At 42.0% G+C, this 25175-nt stretch overlaps 1 protein-coding gene across 1 annotated transcript in view; it reads left to right on the top strand.

Moving 5' to 3' along the window:
* Positions 1 to 17886, top strand: part of pdgfd (platelet derived growth factor d) — a 39386-nt gene extending 21500 nt beyond the window's left edge. The window contains exons 2-7 of the mRNA XM_052077796.1: positions 1852 to 2041; positions 3498 to 3675; positions 8803 to 8856; positions 9717 to 9927; positions 11939 to 12156; positions 15388 to 17886. Of these exons, the coding sequence (XP_051933756.1) occupies positions 1852 to 2041; positions 3498 to 3675; positions 8803 to 8856; positions 9717 to 9927; positions 11939 to 12156; positions 15388 to 15522 (986 nt within the window). The 3' untranslated portion in view covers positions 15523 to 17886. The remainder of the gene's footprint in view (positions 1 to 1851; positions 2042 to 3497; positions 3676 to 8802; positions 8857 to 9716; positions 9928 to 11938; positions 12157 to 15387) is intronic.
* The last annotated feature ends 7289 nt before the right edge of the window (positions 17887 to 25175 follow it).

Genomic DNA, 25175 nt, shown 5'->3' with positions numbered 1-25175 from the left:
AACAACCGAGCAGTGAAGGACAAGGCACGGACAAGCAAATGAATGGTGATAATACAACTGATACCATCCACCCATCCATTTTCTGATGTGCTTATGCCAGCTGTCTTCGGGCAGTAGGCGGGGTACACCCTGAACCGGTTGCCAGCCAATTGCAGGGCACACAGAGATGAACAACCATCCACAGAGGCCAAAGAGAGAACAGAGCAAAACAAGAGACGTTTGTGTCAGAGTTGTATTTTATACGTATATATGTGAACTGGGAATGTAGTGAGTGCTGTGAGGAAGGTAATAGACAAACATTGTGCTTTCCACTGCTGTATTTATGTCCACTTCAGCCTGCCAGTTGTCTACGGCAACCTGCAGTGCAGCAGTCAAGAGTGAAAATGAAAGTGCCCCGACACCACATTAACAGACATCCTTACACACACACACACACACACAAACACACACACATATACGCGCACACACACGGCTGTGTCCTTCAATAACTTTCAAGTTCCTGACAACTCAAGCATTTTTGTAAGTAAATTAACAACAGTTGATAGTCAGACTTTTGCTCTACCACGTGAAAAGCATGAGCAAATGCAGGTACGAGCATCAACATATTGAGATCAATAAGATAACAGTGAAGAAAAGAAAACAAGAGGAATATGAAGGGCACAGAAGTGATTGGGCAGAAGGGGACCAAAAGCTTCTTTGCCATCATTCTGAGGTGTACACTTGTGTGCTGTCTTCATTATACATTCAGCTCCCTCGAACAAAATCCACAAGACTCAGGGGCTGGAGGGGGGGGAAACTGCCTTGTCAGCCCACTTCAGCATGCTGCTTGACCTTCACACTGTGCTTGTCTGTGTGTGTTTGCGCGTGAGTGTGTGTGTGTGTGTGTATGCATCAGGTATTCCTAATTTATTAAGGATATTAATGTGCTTACACAGCCATATTATATCGATTCATCCCTCATTTGCGAAAAAGTGAAGTGCTTTTGGCACCAAGAGCAATAAACTTAACATAAATATGTCAGCTCAAAGTAGCAGCGGTGAACAATATTGTTTTCATTTCATCAATTTGAAAGCCAAAGATTGACAACCGTGCTTTAATCAACACATCACGGTCAAATGTGTGGATTTGTTTTTTTTTACTTTCATTTTTAACACAACCTTTTTAATTACTAACATTGCCTGGCTTACGCTGAGATGTGCAGCATTCATTGAGACGAAACTATAAGTTATGAAATATACATCCTTGCCCTACGAATAGCTATTTTTTAGTAACACTACATACAAATAACTATGAATAATACATATATTATTATATTTATATTATATTTATATTTATATTATTTATATTATATATTATTATATAATATAAGAAAATAATTTAGGAAATGTTACCTTTTTTAAAAAAATATTTAGGAAATGTTTTAATCATAATATTGTATTTTTTTTCTTCTTTTTTTTTGTAATGGTGAGCCTCTTTGATGTTAACTACACATAACATTCTTGAATTTACATGCTTCCTGAACTTATAAATGTTTCATTTGCTACTCAAGCTTAACATGCAATATTCAGGTAGATTTCTTCCCTGTCAGCACTATCGCAAAGGTGACACCTTATTCTTCAGTTTGTTTAGCCCAAAAAAAATATTTGAATTTATTCGTATGGTCAGATTTCATTTTTTTCCCTCTTTTGGTTTTGTTGTGAAAGGAAATTAGCAAAGGGAACACGAGCGCATTGTTTTTACCGTTCATATTACACTACAATTCTTGAATAAAAAAAGAACTTACCGGTACCTGTTTTGACACGATTGAGTGCTTATATCCGCTAACATCCGACAAATGTCTCACCTCACCAGATGTGTACCGAAAGGAGGACAACATCACAGTTACACCACCAGGGGGAGTCATCCATAGCCCTCGTTTCCCCAACTCGTATCCACGCAATCTGCTGTTGTCATGGACCTTGGTGTCGCCACCGGGAAGTCGGATACACCTGGAGTTTGACGGTCACTTTGGCCTGGAGGAGGCGGAGAACAATGTTTGCAGGTAACACATGGGGAAGCTACACAGTAGATGGCACAGGTGGGCATTATCAGTCCTGTGAGTCTGTCAATGAGCTGTCGTCAGTATTTCAGTTGTCCGCGTTTTTGGCGATACCCAAACAGCATTGTGGCACCTCTGTGTGATGTGGAAATTACGTTCTCGACGCTGCTTGGCTGTCGCCGACAAGGGTGAGCTGAAATATTGACAGAAACAGTGATGGACTGACGACGGACTGATAGACCTTCCGTCAGTCTAATGGAATGCCCACCTTTGCTAGATGGAGAATAGAGACGTGGCTGGAATCTGAGACCATAGTTTATATTCAAATTGGAATACAAAGGGCGTATTCGGATTTTCCTGTAGGCGCAAGTACTGCCGCTGCTCTTGTTTGCCAATTTGGCCGACCGGTCTTTCTAGCGTCGCAAGGGTGTGTACTTGAAGATACACTTAGCGGTATAACAACTTGATTGTAAAAATTTGGTGAATTTCATTAAGGCACAGGAGGACTGATTCTGAGCTTTGCAGGCATGTGCGTGTATGTCAGGTGCATTTCATTCATAAATATGATGACAATGAGCAGCTGAATAACAAATCAAGTACCAATGTAGAAATCGATTAATTGCACTCATTAATATTATTTTATCATCATTATGTTTTGTAGATCATCGCTGTACTGGTTGGCAAATATCGTGGAGTGACCGGGAAGGGGGGGTAAAATCAGGAGGGGGAAAGATGGACATATATATTCTGTGGACATATTTAAGCTGGCCAGCCGTTATCAGCGGCTCATTCTGCATGTAGCAATGACAATGCTCCCGTCATGCAGGGATTGCTTCGTCCTTTTCTGCACAGAGACGTCTCCATGCGAGATGTAAGTGCACCACATTAAAGGAAACGAGAGGAGAGTTGGCTGCATCCAAGCCGGCGTGTGCGTGTCTGCGTCGTTACCAACACGCACTCTAACTGGCCTCAACATTGCTCAGTGCGCCGGCTTCGTGCCGATCATGCAAATGGAGTCTCGAAAGGTTGCTAGTAGAATGATTATGATGCTGCGGGGTGGTGATGGGTGGATGGCCCTCAGAATTCAAAAATGTTCTCGCCTTGACTAGGAATGAAAAAAAGTGAAATTAAGCTTTGTGTTCATCAAAGCATATCTTCAGTGCACTGGCAACAGAAACCATCAAAGACCACCTATGGCGCCGCATTTTTGATCGATTTCGTAATATTAATAAACGCATCACGTGGTCATCCAGTTCCAGGTTCGATATTTTTGAGGTGTAACTCAACATTTTCTTTAACCTTGTGACTTTTGCGAGCATTATACAAAGCACCTAATTGTTTGACTGTAATTGATGATGTCTCAGTCATGAGCCACAAAGGTGTCTTTTTTTTTTGTTTTTTTGTATCATCTACTTATTGATGTTATTGTTGGCCTCTTCCTCTGTATTATTCACCGCAGGTATGACTTTGTTGAGGTGGAGGACCAATCACAGACCAGCACTATCATTTGGGGTCGTTGGTGTGGACAGAAAGCACCGCCTAGTCTCAACTCCAAATCTAACATCCTCAAAATAACCTTCAAATCTGATGATTACTTTGTTGCAAAGCCGGGATTTAAAGTCTACTATTCTTTTCTGGTGAGACACATGCACACATACACGCACACGCACACACACAGTTGACAGAAAAATGAGTTGCTCTTTTACGACTGTCACATCTGGCTTGATTCTTTCACCCTTTTTTTTTAAAATTGTGGAGTGCTCGACATACATTCACAAAAGCATTCACAACTAGGCTCCCCGAGGATAAATTAAATGTTCATGCTGTGTTTTTTGCTACATACACAAAAAAACCGAAAGGTGGTTACTGATGCGCATGAATGGCGAGGTGTCAGTAAGACGGGGGCTGGAGACAAACGAGCCTCCTAGGGCTTTGCTGCCTTGCTCAAGTACTGGCATCCTTTGGGAACAAACACCTGACCTACTGTCGAAGTCAAACTAATGTTGTCTCGCCGCATGTAATTAGACAATGGGAGCTTTGGAAACTTACAGTGGAGCCTCAAAAGTCAACGCCATTTTTGTTCTAAGATGCCGTTCGACTTGTTTGGCTTTCAAAACAATGTTTCCCGTGGGAAATAATAGTCCTGGCAAAACTCCAGTTCAACGCTGGATAAAAAAAAATACAACAAAATAAAAAACAGTCATAAACCTTAATTAACTCTACAGGCATCACAGATGTGAGCTCTCTTTTTGTATTTTGCAAGGCAGGGCTGTTTTTCTAAATTCTTTTTGCTCCGAATTGCCTTCATTTATACAAAACAACTCTTTGGATATAGAAAATGCAAAAAGGGGAGGCTTTTAATCATAGTTTTGTTGTTCCTTGCTTAAGCACTGAAAAACTTTCTGAAAAACGTTTTTTTTTCCTTTTCAATTCATGAGCAACTATGTCAGAAGAGCACTGGTGGAGAATAGGAGGCACAGGCTGTCTGCTGTGGTGCTCAACACAATGAGCTTGATGAGGTTTAGGTAATAGTACATTTATTGCAGTACGTACAATACACTTTTGCATAAGACCGTGACCAAAATAAGTACAGGGTTATGAACCCTCATGCAGTATTTTTTGTTCTTTTAGCAGTCCATAAGGCAAAATCAACATCTTTCCAGAGGGTGATAAATAAGTAGATAACTAACGAAACTAATAAATGCATAATTAAACAAATAAATATAAGTTTTTGATTTTCTGAATCGGTCTCGTGTAAATCTACTGTCAACATAATATCGACATAGGAACATGGTTTGACGACCATGTGCATTTAATGTCCAAAAGGTTCTGAGTTTGATTCATGTGTGGACCTTTCTGGGTGAAGTTTACATATTCTGGTTTGGGTACCAGGACAGTTTGTTTGCTGTATGTTCCCACTGCCCAGTGATTGGACGGCAAGTAATCCAGGGTATACATATATCCAGTGGTGTGCGGTTGTATCCTTCAAGGCCTTGTCTGCTGAATGTGAATTTCCAACTTCTTCACATTGTCTTCATTTCATAGCGTGCGCCCTGGCTGCCCAGGTTCTAGTCGTATGTATCTATGTTAGAATATTTTGCCGATCTGATTTCAGCTTCTGTGTGTTGCAATTTTAACGTGATCCGTCCGGGGGCCTTCAGAATCCGAGTGGCGGTTATATAACAATGGTGGTTTTTAAGAAATAAAAACCGCCATTCACCAAACTGGGCCTGCTCACTGGATCACAACGACATTTTCTCATCGTCGGATGAGTAAATGAGGAAATCAGCGTAATGGTTTTGTTGGTAAGAGGGAAGAAAAGAGGACCTCTGATGTTCCTCACACTGTAATCAGAGGGAAAGAGGGGGAATGAAATAGCAGTAGAGAAACGGAAAATCTTTTTAAGAATGCTGCCTGGCTTCCTCTTTCATGTCACAGATGGGGCTGAACATTGATCTTTATCTGAAAAAAAAGGTGGTACGATGAAAGTCTAGTTGCAGAGAGAAATATTGCATCTGTCAAACATTCTTTGCTTTCATTCTTTCATTTTGACAGGAAAGCCTTTGTGACGGCAATTCCCATTACAATCTGTGCTAAAAGGTTCGGCTATGCGTAGAACACTTTACAGGATGTGCAGGTAGCATCGCTTTTACGAACATGTTTACATGCAAACATGCAAAGCTCTGTAGTTGCACATAATTTTTCTCTTTCCCACCCACCCCCCCTATCCGTTTCCTCTTTCCTTGTCAAATTCTCATCAAGTCCCCACTTTGATGAAATGTAACCATTTGAAAGAATGTCTCGTTTGTGTTTGAGTCATGGTGTACACAAGTTCACGCAGCTGTGCTCAAGTTGTGTGGCCAGCAGGTCTAATTTGTTCTCTTCAGAGCTGCCAAACCGATAAGAGGGAGGAGATGTAGAGGTAGCAAGTGAGAAGGATGAGAATTGAGGAAAGAGCAAACAAGTGTCTGAGATGGTATCAGCGAATCAGCTAATGACTTAAATGCCTGCACTGAGAGACGAAAACAGAAGGATATTGTATCGAAGCAGTCAGAGTGCATGGACTGAGCTGGATTCATCCGGAAACATGAAGGTTAAAGAAAAACTGAACCCAAATTGCTTTGTCGCAGTTGTTGCATTATCGCGAATAATTCAAAAAGCAGTAATCATCTCGACAATGACTATGATTGGGTTGAAAGTCAAGAAGCAAAATAAGATTGCGGAACAACACAGAAAACGCTTTAAAAATGTGGCAGCTCGATCGAAATGCTCGATTAGAAAACACCATTAAAAACCAACAGGCATATTTATCACGTATGTATGTCTCATAAACATTTAGGGGCCTATTTTTGAGCCCAGTGGAAGTCTAGCACATAATACAATCTAACTGTCCGCATTGGTTCTTTTAGAATGGGCGTTTGCACCGCTCTATGAGAGAGCACAACTGAGTGAGTTGCCGGCCAATCAAAGTGGCTCCTCATGTTCCCTTGAAATTCAGTTGAGTGAAGGCATGCTGCTTACTTTGCGGAAGCTGAAACAGACTTGTTGAAGTTTATGCAGGCTCTTGCGCGTACAAAGTAAGTTAAGAAGGAACTGCAAGATCTCCACTTGTGGATGATGTTAAGTTGGCAGCCAATTGTGCATTTTGGGATATATATATATATATATATATATATATATATATATATACAATAATAAAGTATGATTATGTAATGTATGTTTATTACATTCGCCCTCCAAACTTTTACACCAAGTAGCACCATAATAAATCCAGTAATTTATTTGGTTTAAGTGACCATGAAAAGAAAAAAAAATCAATTCAGTGTAACCATGCACAGTTTGGACACTAACACTGCGCCTAAACAGAATATTTGTACAAGAAAGTTAAATACAACTAAACGGTAGTCCTGCAGTGATTCTTTGACTTACCACTAGATTGCACCTAAGTACGACTAGCACGAGTACCACACTTGGAGAATCGCTGGTCTTTTTCAAGGAAATAGAAATCATCTCAAATAAATATCTTACTTCTTACTACTCTCTCTAGTTGAGTAAATTTAAGACACCGGGGACTGTATGAAGTAAGGAAAATGGTTCATTTTCCGAACTAGACAAATACTAACGCCAACCGAGAATGTGTTGCTGTAACTGTGCCTATTTTCAAACGTCAGTGTCCTATAGATAGCTGGTTGTCTGGGGTGAAAGGCAATGGTAAAATGCTGGGGCCTTCCTGGCCATCGAAGACACACTTAATCCTCAGTTGTCTCACTGTCCGATTGTACCAAATGGAGTTTGAGAAGGGCAGCTCCCTAGTGTCACCACCACTCCACTGCTTCTGTAAATAAGGGACTGAGCTCTTGCCGCCTGCAATACTGCCAGACTCACCAAGGATATTTTTCAGTGGTCAATATCGTCTCATACATGATATAATCAAACTATGTTTGAAAAAAAGAGGTCAGTCACATTTGTTTAATTAAGGGTCAGGTAATGTTTATTGACTCTTGATACAAGTTCATGTTTGTGCACACCATTTGGCACACTCAGTTTGATCTCTACTTCCAACTTTTCTCAAAATTGCGGAAGTGGCCCATATGTGGATGAACGTAACCTTAAAAGGAGATGATAGCCACGTTGTGTTCACTCTCTTGCACGCACATTTGCGGGAAAGCCTCTGACCTCATTCACACAGCTGGTCGAGAAGAATAGATGGCATATGCCAGAATTTGTTCAGCATTTCCAAACATTTGCAGATGTAAACACTCACAATATTACTTTGGTGTGTCAAAGGTGAACTTTCCCCATCTGCACCGGATATGCTAATCAAGATTGAAAAGAGATTGCAATAATACCACATGTGAGAAAAGAGATTGAGATAATACCACATGTGAGGGCCTGAAAGTGAATACATTGTCGTTTTGGATGACACATTTTATACCTATCACATGAACATAAAAGTGCATTTCATTTAAGTCAATTATTGTGTTGGCCGAGGGGTAGGGAACTCCGGTTCTTCGAGAGGCATCTCCTGCCTGTTTTAGATCTCTACACACCTTCCCACACACCTAATTGAAATGATTAGCTCATCAGCAAGCTCTGTAGAGGCCTGAAACAATCATGAACAATTGAATCGGGTGTGATGGAGTAGGGAGGGATCTAAAACAGGCAGGAGATGGCTCTCGAGGTACCGGAGTTCCCTCCCCCTGTGTTTGTAGAAGCTATTGTCACTTATTTTATTCATTAGTATGACACAAAAATCAATTGTGATTAGACCTGTAAAATATATTTAAAAATAAAAATCATCGGTGCGATAAGGGACTGTGAAATATGCATATTGCAAAGATGTGCAATAAGTTTCATATGGAATTGTATTTGACCAATCAGATACAACCTTAAATGTGCTATATGAGAATAACATTTAGAGGCCTTACTAACACGCTACATATACACATACATATATATATATATATATATATATATATATATATAATATATATATATATATATATATATATATATATATATATATATATAAATGTCATTTTGTTTTAAATATTCCAGTATCAATGCATGTGGTTTGTACGACATTGTTAGTTAGTGGACATTTGACCCGTTGAAATAATGCTTTTTGTCCCTTTCAGACTTCTGTTTGAGTACCGCTGAAAAAAAAGGATGTGAAAAGAATCACATTAAACTGTAGTAGTCATGGAAATCTGGAATAATGAGTTGATCAACTCATCCATTATTGCTGCATTTCTTCCCCCTAGCCTGGCACTCCTCTGCCTGCATCCCAAACCAACTGGGAGGCCGTCACCATGTCGGTGAGTCCCACGTATGGGTTCTATAAATGCTTAAACTGCCGACTGCAAAACTGAATAAACGTTTGCATTGTGATTACCTGCAAGAGAAAGTGCTGTTCAACAGCACGTTCATTGAATTCATTTGTTCTGCAAATGTGTTGCTTTTTAATTGAAAAAATGAGCACTTTTTAAAAAATTAAATCATCTAATTTGTGTTAGTGTCAACCATATTGTTCAAAACATGCAGTTTATCGTCAATCCAACCCCCAGCGCATTGGACGACCATTCTTAAACACAAAGAAATGTTGAGTGCTCACATGAATAATTATTATGACAGAACGCCCATCTGCACGGACCAAGGCACAGCCGCATATCACACGCGTACGGTCGAGTCATGCATACACCATGGTCCATATATTATACATGAGGCTTGAGATGTAAAACGTCATGCCTTCTTAGATTAATGCTTTTGTAAGAAGCATGTAATCTTCGTAATTTGTGTATGTCTCGATGTAAGCGCCGTGTGGTCAGCGAAGTATGAAATCATAATAATTAGTGTGGGTTGTTGCACATGGCACTTTTTATGCATGGACTGGACTACATAGGGGATCCATGTGTATGAGGTTGCCCCAGTTTTAAGATTCAAAATGAAGAGACAACAATTACATGCACCGCGTATGGATAAAAATAAAAAAAATAAAAAAACATCCGTATGGCAGTAGAGTACAAATGACCCGCATCATCTGCTCTTGTCGCGTAAACTATGGGTTGTCACAGTCATTTTGTCTGCATTAAACATCACTTTCAAAATCCTTCATGTAATCTAGAATGTAAACAGGGAAGAATAATTTCCGTTTTTTTTTGTAAACTTTGATTCTTAGGATAGCAGTCCTGTGGGACCGGCAGCAGTCACAGAGGTTCCTCTCTCATTAGATGACCTGGATCGAACCATTGCGGCCTTTGACACTGTGGAACAGCTTTTGAGATCGCTGAACCCAGACACTTGGAAACAGGACCTGGACAGCATTTACACACAAACACACATTCATTATCGATCCAGGGCTTATCATCTTGCAAGCAGGCACAACAAAGGTATGTTTTAGTTTATATAAAGTTCACTGAAGATCATTGATTGGTCAAGATCAATGAACACTTACACACTTGTGGGCACAAATCCTTATCTTCAACAACCCATATAGAGACAGAGAGCGTATAGATAGAGGCAGGATAGAAGGAGCGCTTTTACAAAACAAGATCAATACCCACATTTTAAAAATGATGGCTTTTATATTTCAAAAGCTACGTAATGATGCTTCAAGGAAGTGTCACCGGGCAAATGTACAGTGAGGACTTGTTTCTTCACACACGACACAACATAGCTGACTCTGAGGGATACTTCTTCTTCTATTTTTTTTCTGTTGACTTATTGTGGCCTCAAGCGTAAATCCATGGCAATAGCTTTCGTTCGTGTGATCAATTCATGATGCTTTAGTTCAAAATTTTTGACAATTATTTCCCCCAAAAGTCGGTCGGTGTCATTGTTATTTTTCATTTGGTGTTCTGGTGTATAGATTCACGTAATTGTGAGGCCTACAGTGTGTCAACGACAAATGCTCACTCAAGCAATGTAATTTTCCTCTTGATGAACTCAAAAGAGCAAATGTCAGAGTAGATTTGGCACAGAATCCTTTCTTGCAAAGAAACCCTCAGGCTGGTGGCAAATCCGAATATATTTGACTGCGTCTCTTCAACCGTGCATACCTGGCGTTCATTTACTCTTGGATGTTGTTCAGAAATCTCAACAAAAAGATTCATCACGCTCCATCTCGACTTCGTTTTACTAAACCACGTAACATATAGCGACATGCAGTCCTTAATAAAAGTGCACGACCTCCACCGAGGTAAAACACGGTGGCAGTGATGCATTATTCAAAATAATTTACCGGTACCTCATGCCCAAAAAAAAAAAAAAAAAATTGTGAGACATCATTGTTGCCAACAAGCTCACTGCACACAAAAGGTAATGGAAGAAAATGTTTTTAATATTCTTTAAAAATAAACGTAATGATTCCCTGGTGTTCTTTGGTAAATGTTTGAGCTGTATGTATGTGTAATATACAGCACGGATGAAATTTCTTCCCTCTCAACATAAAACAAGAGGAGCCGCTGCGGGTGTCCGTGCCGCCATCAAAAGAAAAGTTCACCAAAAAAAAAATCAATCACTCATTGAAGACGAGCAACAAAGTATAAGATTGTGACAGTTCTATATACATGGCTGTTATTTGCCACACTGATATAACCCAACCCGTCTTTGGTAGAGAAGTAGGCTGTTGAATAGGACGACTTTTAAAACACGTTTCAGACAAAAACACTTTCTTTCTCTCAAAATAATTTTTACAATTACGCTATTACTGCGACGAACAGAAATGTGCAAACGTTGCTTAAATCAGCCAGCCTTCAAATAGTACATATGTGTAATCACCACCCTGATGGTTGATAGTGGGGTGATTACACTTCTTACTTTGACCTTTGTCAAGAGGACACTCAAGCCTTGATTGCCGCTCTTATTTTTTTTTGTCTTCCACAAAAGCGACTCGTGTGTTTCTCAAGCGACCTTATTTCACAGGCGATGTGATGTCCGTAAAAACTGTCAATGCCAGTGTTCAGTTCATTCTGTTTGTGTGTGTGTGAAATAACGATGAAAGAGTGACGGGCCAGGCAAATAGCAGACCAATGAAATTTACTGATGGACCCACCATTGCTGTGAATCATGTAAACAGTTTTTTACTGTTAGTCCGGAAGAAGTAGCGGTCATGAACTGCAATTTCGCAATGATGAAAGCGCGTTTAAAATATCAATGACTGAATGACGCACCGGGTCGGAAAGGATTACATTTGTGAAACAAGCTTCCACTGCGTTCAAATTCCTCCTGATGTCAAATGAGGCTGCAAAAATGGTCGTATTCTCTGAAATGTGGCTAACTAGCTAATGGCTAAATGTGTTAAACAGAGTATTCATACTCAAATTAATTGATAAAACCCGAGTGGGGTATAACATGAACTGACTGGCATATTCCATCCCACTTTTCTCTTTCTCTGGGCAGTTGACCTGAATCGCCTTCACGATGACGTACAGCGCTACAGCTGCACCCCTCGCAACTATTCTGTGAACCTGCGTGAGGAGCTCAGGGCCACCAACGCCGTCTTCTTCCCCCGGTGCTTGCTGGTCAAGCGCTGCGGCGGCAACTGTGGATGTGGCACTAATAATTGGAATAACGGCTGCACGTGTCAGGCCTCGAAAACCACGCTCAAACTACACGAGGTAGTTGACACATCATGAAGACATCATTAGCGCATACAATTGAACTTGACGCGAGAACATTTGGGGGAGACAATTCACTAGTCAGTCATGATTTTTCGGAGTCATTTTGCTGTCATTATTTGTGTAATATTCTAGTAGTCCAACAGTAGAAGAAATATTATGAACATCAGAATCAGAATCAGAATCAGAATCAGAATCAGAATCATCTTTATTGGCCAAGTATGTAGAACACACAAGGAATTTGTCTCCGGTATAACACGCTGCACTAGTATCATCGTAAACAACAAAATAATTGAACCATTTTAGAGTAACCACTAGTTTTGAAGTACCATTTTGTGGTGCAAGAAGAGTGACTACGTCAGTGACTGTTTAAGGAGTTAATGGCTAGAGGGAAGAAGCTGTTTAAGTGTCTACTGGATTTGGTGCGCATGGATCTGTAGCGTCTGCCTGAGGGGAGTGGCTGGAAAAGGTGGTGGGCAGGGTGCGGGGGATCCAGGAGGATTTTCCGTGCCCTTGTCTTGATTCTTGCAGTGTGCAAGTCCTCAAGAGTGGGTAGGGCGGTGCCAACGATTTTTTCTGCCGTCCTAACTGTCCGTTGAAGTCGGATTTTGTCCTTTTTTGTGGCGGCCCCAAACCAAACCGTGATGGAAGAACACAGGATTGATTCGATGACTGCAGTGTAGAACTGTCGTAGCACCTCCTGTGGCAGGCCATGCTTCCTCAGCAGCCTCAGGAAGTACATCCGCTGCCGGGCCCTTTTCAGGATGGAGATGGTGTTGACTTCCCACTTCATGTCCTGGGAGACTGTGATTCCCAGGAACTTGAAGGTCTCGACGGTTGACACAGGGCAGTTGGATAGTGTGAGGGGCAACTGAGGAGAAGAATGTTTCCTGAAGTCCACGATCATCTCTACAGTTTTGAGCGTGTTCAGCCCGAGGTTGTGTCGGCCGCACCAAAGCTCCAGCTGCTCCACTTGTTGGCGGTACGCAGACTCGTCGCCGTCTTTGATGAGACCGATGACATATGTTTGGTTTACTCCCACATTCCAAAAGGTTTCAAATTTGTTACATCGAAGACTCTAAAATTGACTGATTTTAGAGTATTTTCCTAAACTCAACAATTTCAGGTATTCTCACCACGAACGACCAAATCAGGCAGCCATAGCCAGGCAATTTGAAACACAGCCAAAGCATGATTCGACCTTGAGACGTAATTCTTGCACATCACCGGAGCAGTCAGTGTGCGCAGGTACCCTCATTAAATCCAGAATGAGTTCCGCTGCCAGATTGGTGCCCGTTGGGAATCCATTTTAATTTGGGTTACCCCTTATAAGAATGTTGACAGGATCAACTACCTCCACTACAATGTCCAGAACCCCTGCAGACTTAAATATGTCATGTACTGGATCCATCCAAACCCGTGATCGTTCATGTGGGCACCTACACCCCCCCATTGCCCGGACGAGATGAATGCCGACCATCTTGATATGTCATATTTCTGAAATGAATGGCATCCGCACACGTGTCCGCCGATCTTATAATCTGTCTGCCTGTGCCCCTGATCAAATTCATCAAATCAGTCTACCTATTGCGCTGGACATTCATAGGGTCCCATCAGGTGTGAGGTTAAGACAACAAGACCAAATTATCAGATGGCAGCTACCATGTGCATGTCAAACACAGCCTCGCTACACCAGCCACAGCTGCAGACTATGCCAATAAATTGCAGGATTACCGCCTCTGTGTGTGAACAGAGTGAAGCCGGACAAAGGACAGCTTTGTTTGCGGACCGTCTGAGGAACTCCAAGATCAGTTGTCGATTAGAGATGAACCCAAGTCCCTTAAGCGGTTCATCTCGCCGGTGATTAAGATTGACAATTGTATCATGGAATGCAGTGCTAAGCCTGGCTCCTCTTCCTCCTCCTCGAGCTGCTGCTTTTCACAAAGCCCCAGGATGCCCATAGCACCCGGTGAAGACCCAGGGCAACTCAGCAGAACCCGCCTCTCCCAGGAGGAATGCGCCCGGCAGGTCTACAGGCATTCATTAACCAGTGCCCATTCCGACCCAAGATTCATCGTCCAACCGCAGGAGCCAGTCTACGGACTCGCCCCGAACAGTAAAACCCATTGATGGACGCCTCCTCTAGACTGTGACCCACCAGACTCTTACCTCACCCATTCGGCTCCGGCGGTGCACATTCTGTGGCCGTCACCGTTCTTGTTTTGGCGGCCGCCGTGCTCGCCCTGCTTTTCCATGTCTCCCTCCTGAAGACGGTCTACTCTAGCTAGCCTCCTTCGCCGTCTGCAGGCACTTTGGATTTTTGTATATACAGACTCTGTTTTTCCACTTTATTGCTCGATCTGCTTCTGGGTCCAAATTCATTCATTCCTTCATTCATCTTCCGAACCGCTTGATCATCACTAGGGTCGCGGGGGGGTGCTGGAGCCTATCCCAGCTGTCTTCGGGCAGTAGGCGGGGGACACCTTGGATCGGTTGCCAGCCAATCACAGGGCACACAGAGACGAACAACCATCCACGCTCACACTCACACCTAGGGACAATTTAGAGTGTTCAATCAGCCTGCCATGCATGTTTTTGGAATGTGGGAGGAAACCGGAGCACCCAGAGAAAACCCACGCAGGCCCGGGGAGAATGCAAACTCCACACAGGGAAGCCGGCGATGGAATCGAACCCGGTACCCCTGCACTGTGAAGCCGACGTGCTAACCACTGGACTACCGGGCCGACCCTGGGTCCAAATTCTGCTTCTCAATTGACAACGGCGGTGTTTTTAAAAATACATTAAAAGGGAAGTCAAGGCAGAACATACTGTTGACAAAATTTGTTTGAGCCCCACTTGTCAAAACACAACCTGATTCATTTTGCATTTGTGGAATATGAATTGAGCAGCAAAATTCAGCTGTTTTTTTATGCATCTCAGGAGATCGAGTGTCTGTTTGTTTGAGCACATAAACCAAACATCTGTCTGTCTGTCGACATGCCCAAAAGTAAACCTTTGCCTTCCCATAACAAGCACACGTAATCCAACGTAGGCCGCCTGCGCACACAAATACCGACGTGATGCAAACAGGAATGGTGAGGAATGGAAAAAAATAACATTGCATAAAAATATTGCAGATCTTCGTCGGGGGCCACATTGCTTATGGCCTTGCGGGAAAGAGTTTGAAGGCCCGTCCGTGCTGCCTCGACTCATTCTCCTCGTCTCTTCCAGGTGCTCAAGTACGCCCCAGAGACCTCTCTGTACCAGCGCCGCCGCAGGATAAGGCCGCGCTGGGTCATCGATGAGATCTTCCTCACGCACCACGACAAGTGTGAATGTGCCTGTCCCTCGCAACCTCCTCGCTGAGACACTGACCCAAACTATCTTGAATCGTTGGACACATTTTGCCATGAACTTTTTAGACACCCAGATATGCAGTAAATGCGGAGAAGAAATGATTTGACGGATGAGGCACAGCTTGTGTCATTTCCTAACAGTAAGTACTTCAGAGGAATAATCATGAAACTCAACTAATAGTCAACCCGTATTGAACTGTGCAAATACGTGTGATCGCACGAGTTTAGCGGATCTTCAGATGTCTTTTTCTGCCGCTGGCAAAGGAAGGGCGGAGGTATTTGAATCCAAGCTGTCATTCGAACATTAAGACTAAAAAAAAAAGCATGTGGAATTCCCCTCCCTGCTAATTTCCCACAAAGCCCGTCTTTGTTTTGCACACATTCCTGTCTGCAAGAATTCCAGCATCTCTTTGTCCTTCACACCCTCTGTAGCGTTCCCTCCCTTTTGTTTCCCCCTCACTGTCTCTTCGAACACACGGAGAACACTTACACACACGCACACACACACCCTCTCCTATCACTGACTGCCAAACACACGAGAGATGTCTGCACAGGCTACTGCACTCTGCCCAGTTTTCTGAGCACCCCAGGCATTCCAGCCGCAAAGAGGGAATTCTGCTCACACCACGCACCTCAGATATGAAAGGCAGAGAGGAAACCATCTGGCGGATGTTCGCTACAGTATTTCTTCATAATATCCACGATACTGGCGTGTATGGGCAATCGTGGGACACCCCTATGTTTCAAAGAATCATGAATGCATCATTTTGAGGAAGGCCTTTTTCTTTTACGGCATCACTGCGCCTCAATGCACAAAGAAATATAAATCAACATGGATGAATGGATTTCAGAATCACTCTCGAGCCCCGACTTCAATCCCTCCACACACCTTTGGAATGAACGAGAACAGAGCTTGCGATTAGGCCCCCTTCAGGTGACGTCTAACCTCGCGTATGTTCTTCTATATAATTGGGCAGACTTTAACATCTTAGAAAGACCTCCCAGGTGGCGAGTGTAGAAGATGGTTGACCTATAACTGGTGAGCCAACTCAATATTTTTCTGCCATTTTCACCTTCAGCTAGCCTGCTCATGTTTGCATTTTCAATTGCCGAGAATGAGTTTCTTCTTACGCACGCGACTCGGTAATTAACACTTTAAAGCATATTTTCATGCAAATTAGATGCTATTTTTCGTGTATGTGTGAGTTTGTGCGCCCGTGCCCGTGCTTGCGTGTCTGTTTGGATGAAGAAGCGCTTTAGGTGTGGAGAAGGCTCCCGACAGAAAGAAAGCGGTCAGCCCAAGTAACCTTTGCGACAGCATGTGAGACAGTGTGCAAGTACGGGGCCGTTTTGTGAGTGTTGAAGCATCACACGTACACACACATTAAATTTTAAATGAGAACAGTCTATTGTCTTTCAGCCATTGCCTCCCATGTGTCTTGGACAATAGAAAATTATACTGACTCCAAAGCCATCTGATCTGAGTCTGATTCCTTGCGATGTCAAATGTTTGAGCTGTTTTTGTCTGAGGTAGAATTGATAGAGCGCAGTTAGTAGAAAGTCTGCAACAGCTGCATTAAAAAAAAAAACAAACAGAAACACGGGGATTTCTGTGTTTCTGGTTTCAAATCTATTGTACAGTTGAATAGCTCCTTTTGCTACCACAGTGAAATCTGCTGGATCCCCGAGTTGACCGTAATACACATCAACACAAAAAAACAACTAGTCACAGGTCATTTCTTTAGGCTACTAACCACTGTACATGCTCAGCTGCTTACACGAGCTTCCGTATCTCTTGACCTAATGGCCAATTTTATTTGAACGCAAAGTAAATGCCCCTTGTCGCTCGTAAGCCGGATAGCCATCCAGTCATAAGTCATCATCAACTTTTGATAAATGTTGTATTCCTGAGGAGAAGGTCAATTCTAACAATATTTGTCTGTATGTTTGTGCGTGCGCTGCGTCTTTCAGCGTGCCAGTGTTGTGAGGACACAACAGAGTGGCTGTCGGTAAATACCGGAACAAAATCCAGTGGGACGACAAGGCATTTAAAGCTACTTTTTCAACATCACTTCAACCACATAAAGTTCGTCTAGTTTTGCAGATTTACATCTTCTTTGCCCCCCCTTGACTCATTCGTGCCTCACACATATGGCTCACACAAACTGATCAGCCCTGAACACAAACTGATCAGCTCTGAATCCAGTGAATGTTTGGATGAGAAAAAAAAATGCTGCTTTTGCTGTCTTTGCAATATTCATGACAAACCCGCCGGCTTTAATTTATTGTCTTTCTCAGTTGTTTTGTTTGGGGGGGATGGGGGGGAAATCAGCTGGATGGTTTTGATAAATAAAAGTATTTGTTGCATCAGTGAGTCTTGTGTTTGATCATGTGAAGAGTACAATACGTTCGTGACAGATGAATGGATCTCGGAGATGAATGAAGGGTCAGACAGCAGAAGAAGAAGAAGAAAACGCGAGAAGAAGAGAATACAAGGCGAAGGGCTCAACGATGTCTTCTGGTACAGCCCTGTGCGCGGGTCGCCATGGAAACCGCATATGCGCTTTTCAGGCCGATGTATTTGCAGTAAGGTCAACATCACAAAAGTCAGATGGAAATTATTGGCTGCTGTGTCCTGAAGGGATGATTTAATTGTTGATTTCGTATCCAGTGATCGTGTGTGACAGCAGACTGCGGTAAACCGTATCCTTGCGTGTGTAGGCGCTTTGATAAGAGCTAATATTTGCAGCGACATGCACCCAGATATGGAGCTGTATGAAGTCATTGTGCATTGCGTGGATTCTCTGCAGTCACACAACATGTGCCCTGGGGAACAAGAAACATGTTGGGGTTTTTTGTGAAATAATGGAGAAAGAATTAATTACAGTCATAAAACGTCAGCTACACATTTTTAAGAAAAAAACTGAAAAGGTACTTTTATTAAAAAAAAAGAAAAAAAGTTAAAGAAAGACAATGCACACCAGTCAAGTACAGACAATGCTGTGAGTAATGCTCTTAAATGTCATTTAAATTGTAACTCTCCTAAGGCATCTCATTATCGAACACCCTGCCATCATTTAGACTGAATTGTGATTGTTAAATATTGTCATCATCGGTACCTCAAAGCAGTTTTCGTTTAAAGCTATAAAATTCAGTGCTGATAGACTCTCGCCATTGATGAGATGCAAATCACAGCCACCTTCAGAATGATGAAATGAGTGATCAAGTTAAAAAAAAAAAGAAAGAAAGAGGTGCAGAATGGTTTCATTGTTTCCAAAGCAATCTTTCTAGCCATTCTGACACAATGAATTGCTCACAGAGTTTCGCATCCTGCGGGCGGGTTGCTGTATGAACAAACCATTTGTGTCTTTTCATTCTTGAGTTCATGGCTGTTATTTGACGAAATTGACAATGCGAATGACGGGCGAATATATACTGAAATATAAATTAACCATTAGGTCCTTCGAAACAAAAAAACCCTAAGTTACGCGTTTTACAATTTTGGAAATTATGTATGTGCAGGCGGCCCGGTAGTCCAGTGGTTAGCGCGTTGGATTCACAGTGCAGAGGTACCGGGTTCGATTCCAGCTCCGGCCTCCCTGTGTGGAGTTTGCATGTTCTCCCCGGGCCTGCGTGGGTTTTCTCCGGGTGCTCCGGTTTCCTCCCACATTCCAAAAACATGCATGGCAGGCTGATTGGACGCTCTAAATTGTCCCTAGGTGTGAATGTGAGCGCGGATGATTGTTCGTCTCTGTGTGCCCTGCGATTGGCTGGCAACTGATTCAGGGTGTCCCCCGCCTACTGCCCGAAGACGGCTGGGATAGGCTCCAGCACCCCCTGCGACCCTTGTGAGGATTAAGCGGTTCGGAAAATGGATGGATGGATGTATGTTGCGTTATACAAACATTCTTTTTTTTTTCAAACCTCAAAATGTTCAGAGGCATCTGTGCTATCCATACATATATAGTTTTATTAGTTCTTTGGGATTTTTTATTCTTTATTTTTTGCAAAAGGAAAAAAAAATGTGTCTGGAGGTCCCAACCAAGCCCTACTAACAATCCCGACCGGACGTGTTCATGTAAAATGCATTGGTTTGAAGCCTCCTGCAAAAAGGCAAACTCATTTGCGATCCTCTGGCGCCACCTAAAAGTTTCACAATTGGAATGACCTCAACCCAACAATGTGGCATGCATACGTCTGTCCAAGCGAAAACAGCGATTGACGTAAAAATCGCATGAAATGCATGTTTACACATTAGGTTTACGATGCATTCAAAAATATGAATTATGAGTCTCTATGGTGCAAAATATGTAAATTGCGAAGATTACGGAATCAAAACCTTTTTTATTATTGCTGCAATGCCTGAGAATTATCAGCCGGTGACTTCATGACTGTCTGTGTCCTATGTGTTGTCTTGTGTTATTTTTGTTATTTTGACTTCAAAATGGCGCCGCGAGAGTGGCTGCCTTTCCAGCAGCTCCTATATTTTGTTGTTCTACTTCTTACTTTCATAACTTTGCTGCTGTGAATTGGGAATTTCTCCATTGTGAGACTAATAAAGGTTTTTCTTATGAAATTTCGGCCATTTTAGAACCCCCCCATACGTTTCAGCTCTCTCGTGTTTTTCCGAATGCCTTTGCCTTCGATTCAAAGACATCATTTTGCATTTACGGGGGACTACGAGGGTTAAACTTGCATCAATCATGGGTTTTTGTGGCAGGTAGAGAGAGAGAGAGAGAGAGAGAGAGAGAGAGAGAGAGAGAGAGAGAGAGAGAGAGAGAGAGAGAGAGAGAGAGAGAGAGAGAGAGAGAGAGAGAGAGAGAGAGAGAGAGAGAGAGAGAGAGAGAGAGAGAGAGAGAGAGAGAGAGAGAGAGAGAGAGAGAGAGAGAGAGAGAGAGAGAGAGAGAGAGAGAGAGAGAGAGAGAGAGAGAGAGAGAGATAGATAGATAGATAGATAGATAGATAGATAGTCAAAGTCACTGTAGAAAAGTCTCGTAAGCACTGGGAGAGCATGTGAATTACACTCAGGAGTACATTACCCAAGATTTGAACCTAACTACTCTTAATGTACCGACTCAGCAAATGCTAATCATTTGCGTCGCTTGCAGTGCAGTAGAACTTGACTATGCTGTATAGTACTTATACATTTTAGGGCTGCCGATATCTACCAAAAAAAAACTGCAGTACATGAGGGTTGATAGTTGGTCCAAAATTCAAAGACCTTCTATTTTCGAGGGATGATGTGCGTAGGTGGATTTTGTCCTGCGATGTCCATTTCCTTTAATGATATATGAAAAGTTGAAAAGTTCATATTCCCACAAGGCGCGCGCACACACAGACACACACGCACCCTACATCCTTTCTGTCCCTGCTGATCTCCAGGCCCGTCCTTGCCATGTCCACAAGCACTTCCGCCCACCTCCTCTTTCACACTACATTATAGAACAGCTTTCATTTAGGTATGAATATTAGATATTTCTTTTGAATTATGTAAAAACACCATATGTGAGAAATCTGCAGGCACGGGGAAAGGACAATTGTGAGTTTCCGCGTTGAAGAGTCTCAAATAAAACGGTCTTCTTCGATTCAAACTGGTCCATTGAATAAATGATTCTACTTTGAGTGTAGAGTGGAATCACTTACGCCTCTCTGAGCTCTCAATGGTTAGAAAGACTAATTTGAAGTATATAATGCCACTTTGAGCACAGAAAAAGGTGAATCTGAGTGGAATGTAGCAAGCCTAAGATATGCTGCAAGTGTGTGAAATACTCTGTGGCTGATGAAAGCTTGACGTATGACTTCTAAAAGACACACAAGCAGGATATTTCCGTCCAAATTCCTCAAGTGTAATTTCATGTATTTTTATTTTATTTTTTTGAAGAAATAATGAGTCAAACTATCCACACCCTTAGTGAATATTCAATCCATACTCAATGAATATTTAACTTTCAATGAAGGTTGAAAAAAATATCCGATGAACATTTGAGGTGTAGATACTTCCAAACCAAACATTTTACATCTCTGGAAAATTTGTGTTTGAGAGAACAAGTGAGAGATGACATTTTATGAAAAAAAAAAGTATGGTTATGTGATCCACAAGGTCAAATTTTTGGTCAAAATGTCAAGTCACTAAATTATGCTCCAATCTTTCAAATGCAGATTTTGATTCCTTGTAAAATTTGCTTTCCAACAATATCTGGTTTGTGACCAGGAAGTTCCTGAGATACAAGGAAGGCGGCCATGCCCCTTTTTGACGTACTATTGAAAATCCTGTGGACCTCTTTTGTGGCAAGCCCCGGGATGACCTGGTGGGATATATTCGAGCCACTGGAGGCTATAATTGGATACATTTTGATAGCCAAAATTGATTGACAGTTGAGAGGGGCACAGTTTCAGCACATTCAGTCGACACGCCAACAGTGTTTCTGACTAGAGAGAGTGGTCTGATATTTCAGGATTTTATAGCCTCACTTTACATCCTTGAAAATACGTATATTGGAAAGAAATGCATTTGTGAACTACCAAATGTTGAAAAATAGTTTGGGACCCTTCTGTTACGCAACCTTGACTTGAAGACGCCTTCCCGGATTTGCCTGAAAAACATTTCACTGGAAACTCTCCCCCCAGTGTCTCTTTTCTTTCATTTTTTTTTGTCATGAATGCATGTGTAGGTGTGTGTTGGGGGGGTTCGGGGGTTGGCGTTTCATGACAATATGAAAGGAAATCTGCTCCCTGACTCTTGAGTCAGACTATCATTAGTCATAAAAGACATACTTGAAAACACTTGCAGGGGAAATGTTTCACTCCTGTTTTTGCGGTGCGGTTACCCTTGCTATGCATCATACAACCCACCCACCTAAATACTGTACTTTTTAAAAACCCATGTGACATTAAAAAAAGAAAATATGTCACTTAGGGGTGTGAAATCCATGACCACAATATTAGATACACGTGTATTACAAGGGCTCTATTAAAAAGTTACACTTACAAAATATCGCCACTGAAAGATGAGTATCAATTCAACAATATGTTTTTTGGTTCCATGCCTATTTCTCGTTGGCGGAAAAAAAAACAACAACGACGATAAGCTCGCTGCGTGTAGCAGCTGAGTAGAGTGTGTTACAGCAGTATGCAGGCCTGGGTGATGTTCATGATCCATCCAATCCATCCGTTCTCTGAATTGCTTATTCTCGCAAGGGTCACAAAGCGTGCTGCGGCTTATCCCAGCTGTCAGTGGGCGAGAGGCGGGTGGCAGCCTCAACTGCTTGTTAGCCGGTCGTAAGATAGATAAATTTGATATACTTATAAAATATAGTAATATAACTGTTTGTTCTTGTTTTGGATTTTGATCAACAATTGTATTCAAGGAATGCTAATTATAATGAATATCAGAAAATTGAAATAAAAAAGAAGAAAGAATAACTTTATATATAAACCAAAAGGTGTAGAAATAGATTATAGTATACACAAGGGTAGAAATATTTAATGATATGTAGTTTTTCATTTCTTTGTTTTGAAAAATGAACAATTCAGTTACATAATAAGGGGTAGGACTAGATAAGTTATTTACTTCTTCCTACTAATTTGAGCATACAACTGTGATGATGTGTTTTTTCTTTTAGAAAAGAAAGAGGAAAAGAAGGAAAGAAGAAAAGAGAAAAAAAGAGAAAGTTAAATAGACGTTTGTGTTTAACATTGTTCAGAACAATTTGCCTTACTGTGTTCCTTTCTTTTTAGGAGTAACATTTATGGTTGTGTATATTTTTATTTTTGGGGGGTCAGGGGGCTAATTGGCATCCAGTCACACACCATCCATCCATTCATTCATTTTCAACACCGCTTATTCTGAACAGGGTCACAGGGGGTGATGAGCCTATCCCAGCTAACTTCGGGCGGAAATCGTCAGTCAGTCGCAGAGGACATATAGAATCAAAAAAGTACCCACACTGTCACTGAGTATATCACACAGATGTTTTTATACCTAATTATAAACTACTCTTTTGCATTAAAAAAAAAAATTAAAGTCAAAAAATATATTAGTAACACGAGACACTCCACGAATGCCAAAAGCATGAAATCCTTGGATCAAAATTGTCACGGACATGGTGTTTGGAGGACCCCAAAAATCAGGCAAGAGAGAAGAGCAGGGTGAACTTAACAAACTGTATGAACAAAATGCTGAGAAAACCAAATCCAAAACAAGCAAAAATCCAAAGTAACAACAAAACCCATGGCATATTTTTTGGCCACGACATTCATCAAGGAGGAGACTCTGTGCTTGGTGGTTGCGCCTTCTCGGCAGCATGGGTATACCAGCACTGTTTTTGACTGGAGGAATGTCGGCGCCATTTGACTGTCGTTGCTGGACAGTCCCGGGGCGCTTGTGTCTTGCGCCTGTAATGGGCAGCATTTTTCACAGCCCCGCTTTGTTCAGCGGAGAGATCGGTGCTGTTGAACGGTCTGCGGCTGGATGGATGGAGGTCTTGAGGAGCCGACGATGAGAAGAAAGGAGCGTTGGCGCGGAGTGCCGATGCGGATTTGGAGCTGGGAGTCGCGGCTTGGAGTTTGAAGCGGATTACGTGGGACAGGAGAAGTGAACTAATCTCTTTTCGTCAATGGATGCTACAGCTTTGTGTTTGCTTTCAAAACTTAGCTTGTAGCAGACGTGTGCACATTTTCAGCATGACGTCTCTGATCCACTGGAGAAAGGACACTTTGATCCTCTCCTCTTTCATCTAGAACTGCTTCAGACAACAAAGTGTATGCAGAAAATTGGTGAAGATTGAACGACTGTCTGTCCTATGTGTTGTCTTGTGTTATTTTTGTTATTTTGACTTCAAAATGGCGCCGCGAGAGTGGCTGCCTTTCCAGCAGCTCCTATATTTTGTTGTTCTACTTCTTACTTTCATAACTTTGCTGCTGTGAATTGGGAATTTCTCCATTGTGAGACTAATAAAGGTTTTTCTTATCTTTTCTTATAAGCAACAAATGTGATAAACACGAACCAACAGAAGCAGTGACAGAAACAGCAACAATGACCCGACACCAAGTGGTCGGGCCGGGAGTCCTTTTAACAGAAAACCAACTAATGACATGATGACCAACAGGTGTGCCGATGTAGGAGGAGCCCCCACAGAGCCACCTGTTAGTCCCAAACAAATCAACCGTGACGAGCGTGGGCTTTAATATGTATTTTTAACACGTTATTCAGGTTTTTTTTGCAATTGATTATATGTCAGGCTATGGCAATTTCATTTGTAGGCTCTGTTATTATGAATAAAAACAGATTTAATGGCAATAAGTCTCTCGCTTGATTTCTTTGTTTTTCCCCTGTCCTTTTTCTTAATGGCTCAAAATAAGATCCCTGGCATAATTCAGATAGTTTCTCCATTTTCGGCTGTGTTTGCCTTTATTGCCAATTATTGAGGTTTCTTTTCATCTGTGTCACATGAGTGGATTTTGAACCCAGAAGCAGACACAGGAGATGAAAGTGGCCATGTAAAAAGTCTTTATAGCGTTATGCAACAAATCAAAAACAGAGAGCAAGGCTTAAAAGGCTTCACGTTCTGACAACGTATAACTGAGTAACTCAAGCTTCTGCTGTTTCGAGAAAAACAAGACCAGCCTTGTGTGACCAAATAAAGGACCAAAGCAACAAACAAC

The sequence above is a fragment of the Hippocampus zosterae genome, chromosome 10 (assembly GCF_025434085.1).
Source record: "Hippocampus zosterae strain Florida chromosome 10, ASM2543408v3, whole genome shotgun sequence".
Lineage (NCBI taxonomy): Eukaryota > Metazoa > Chordata > Actinopteri > Syngnathiformes > Syngnathidae > Hippocampus > Hippocampus zosterae.
This window is presented reverse-complemented; position numbering and strand designations above follow the sequence as displayed.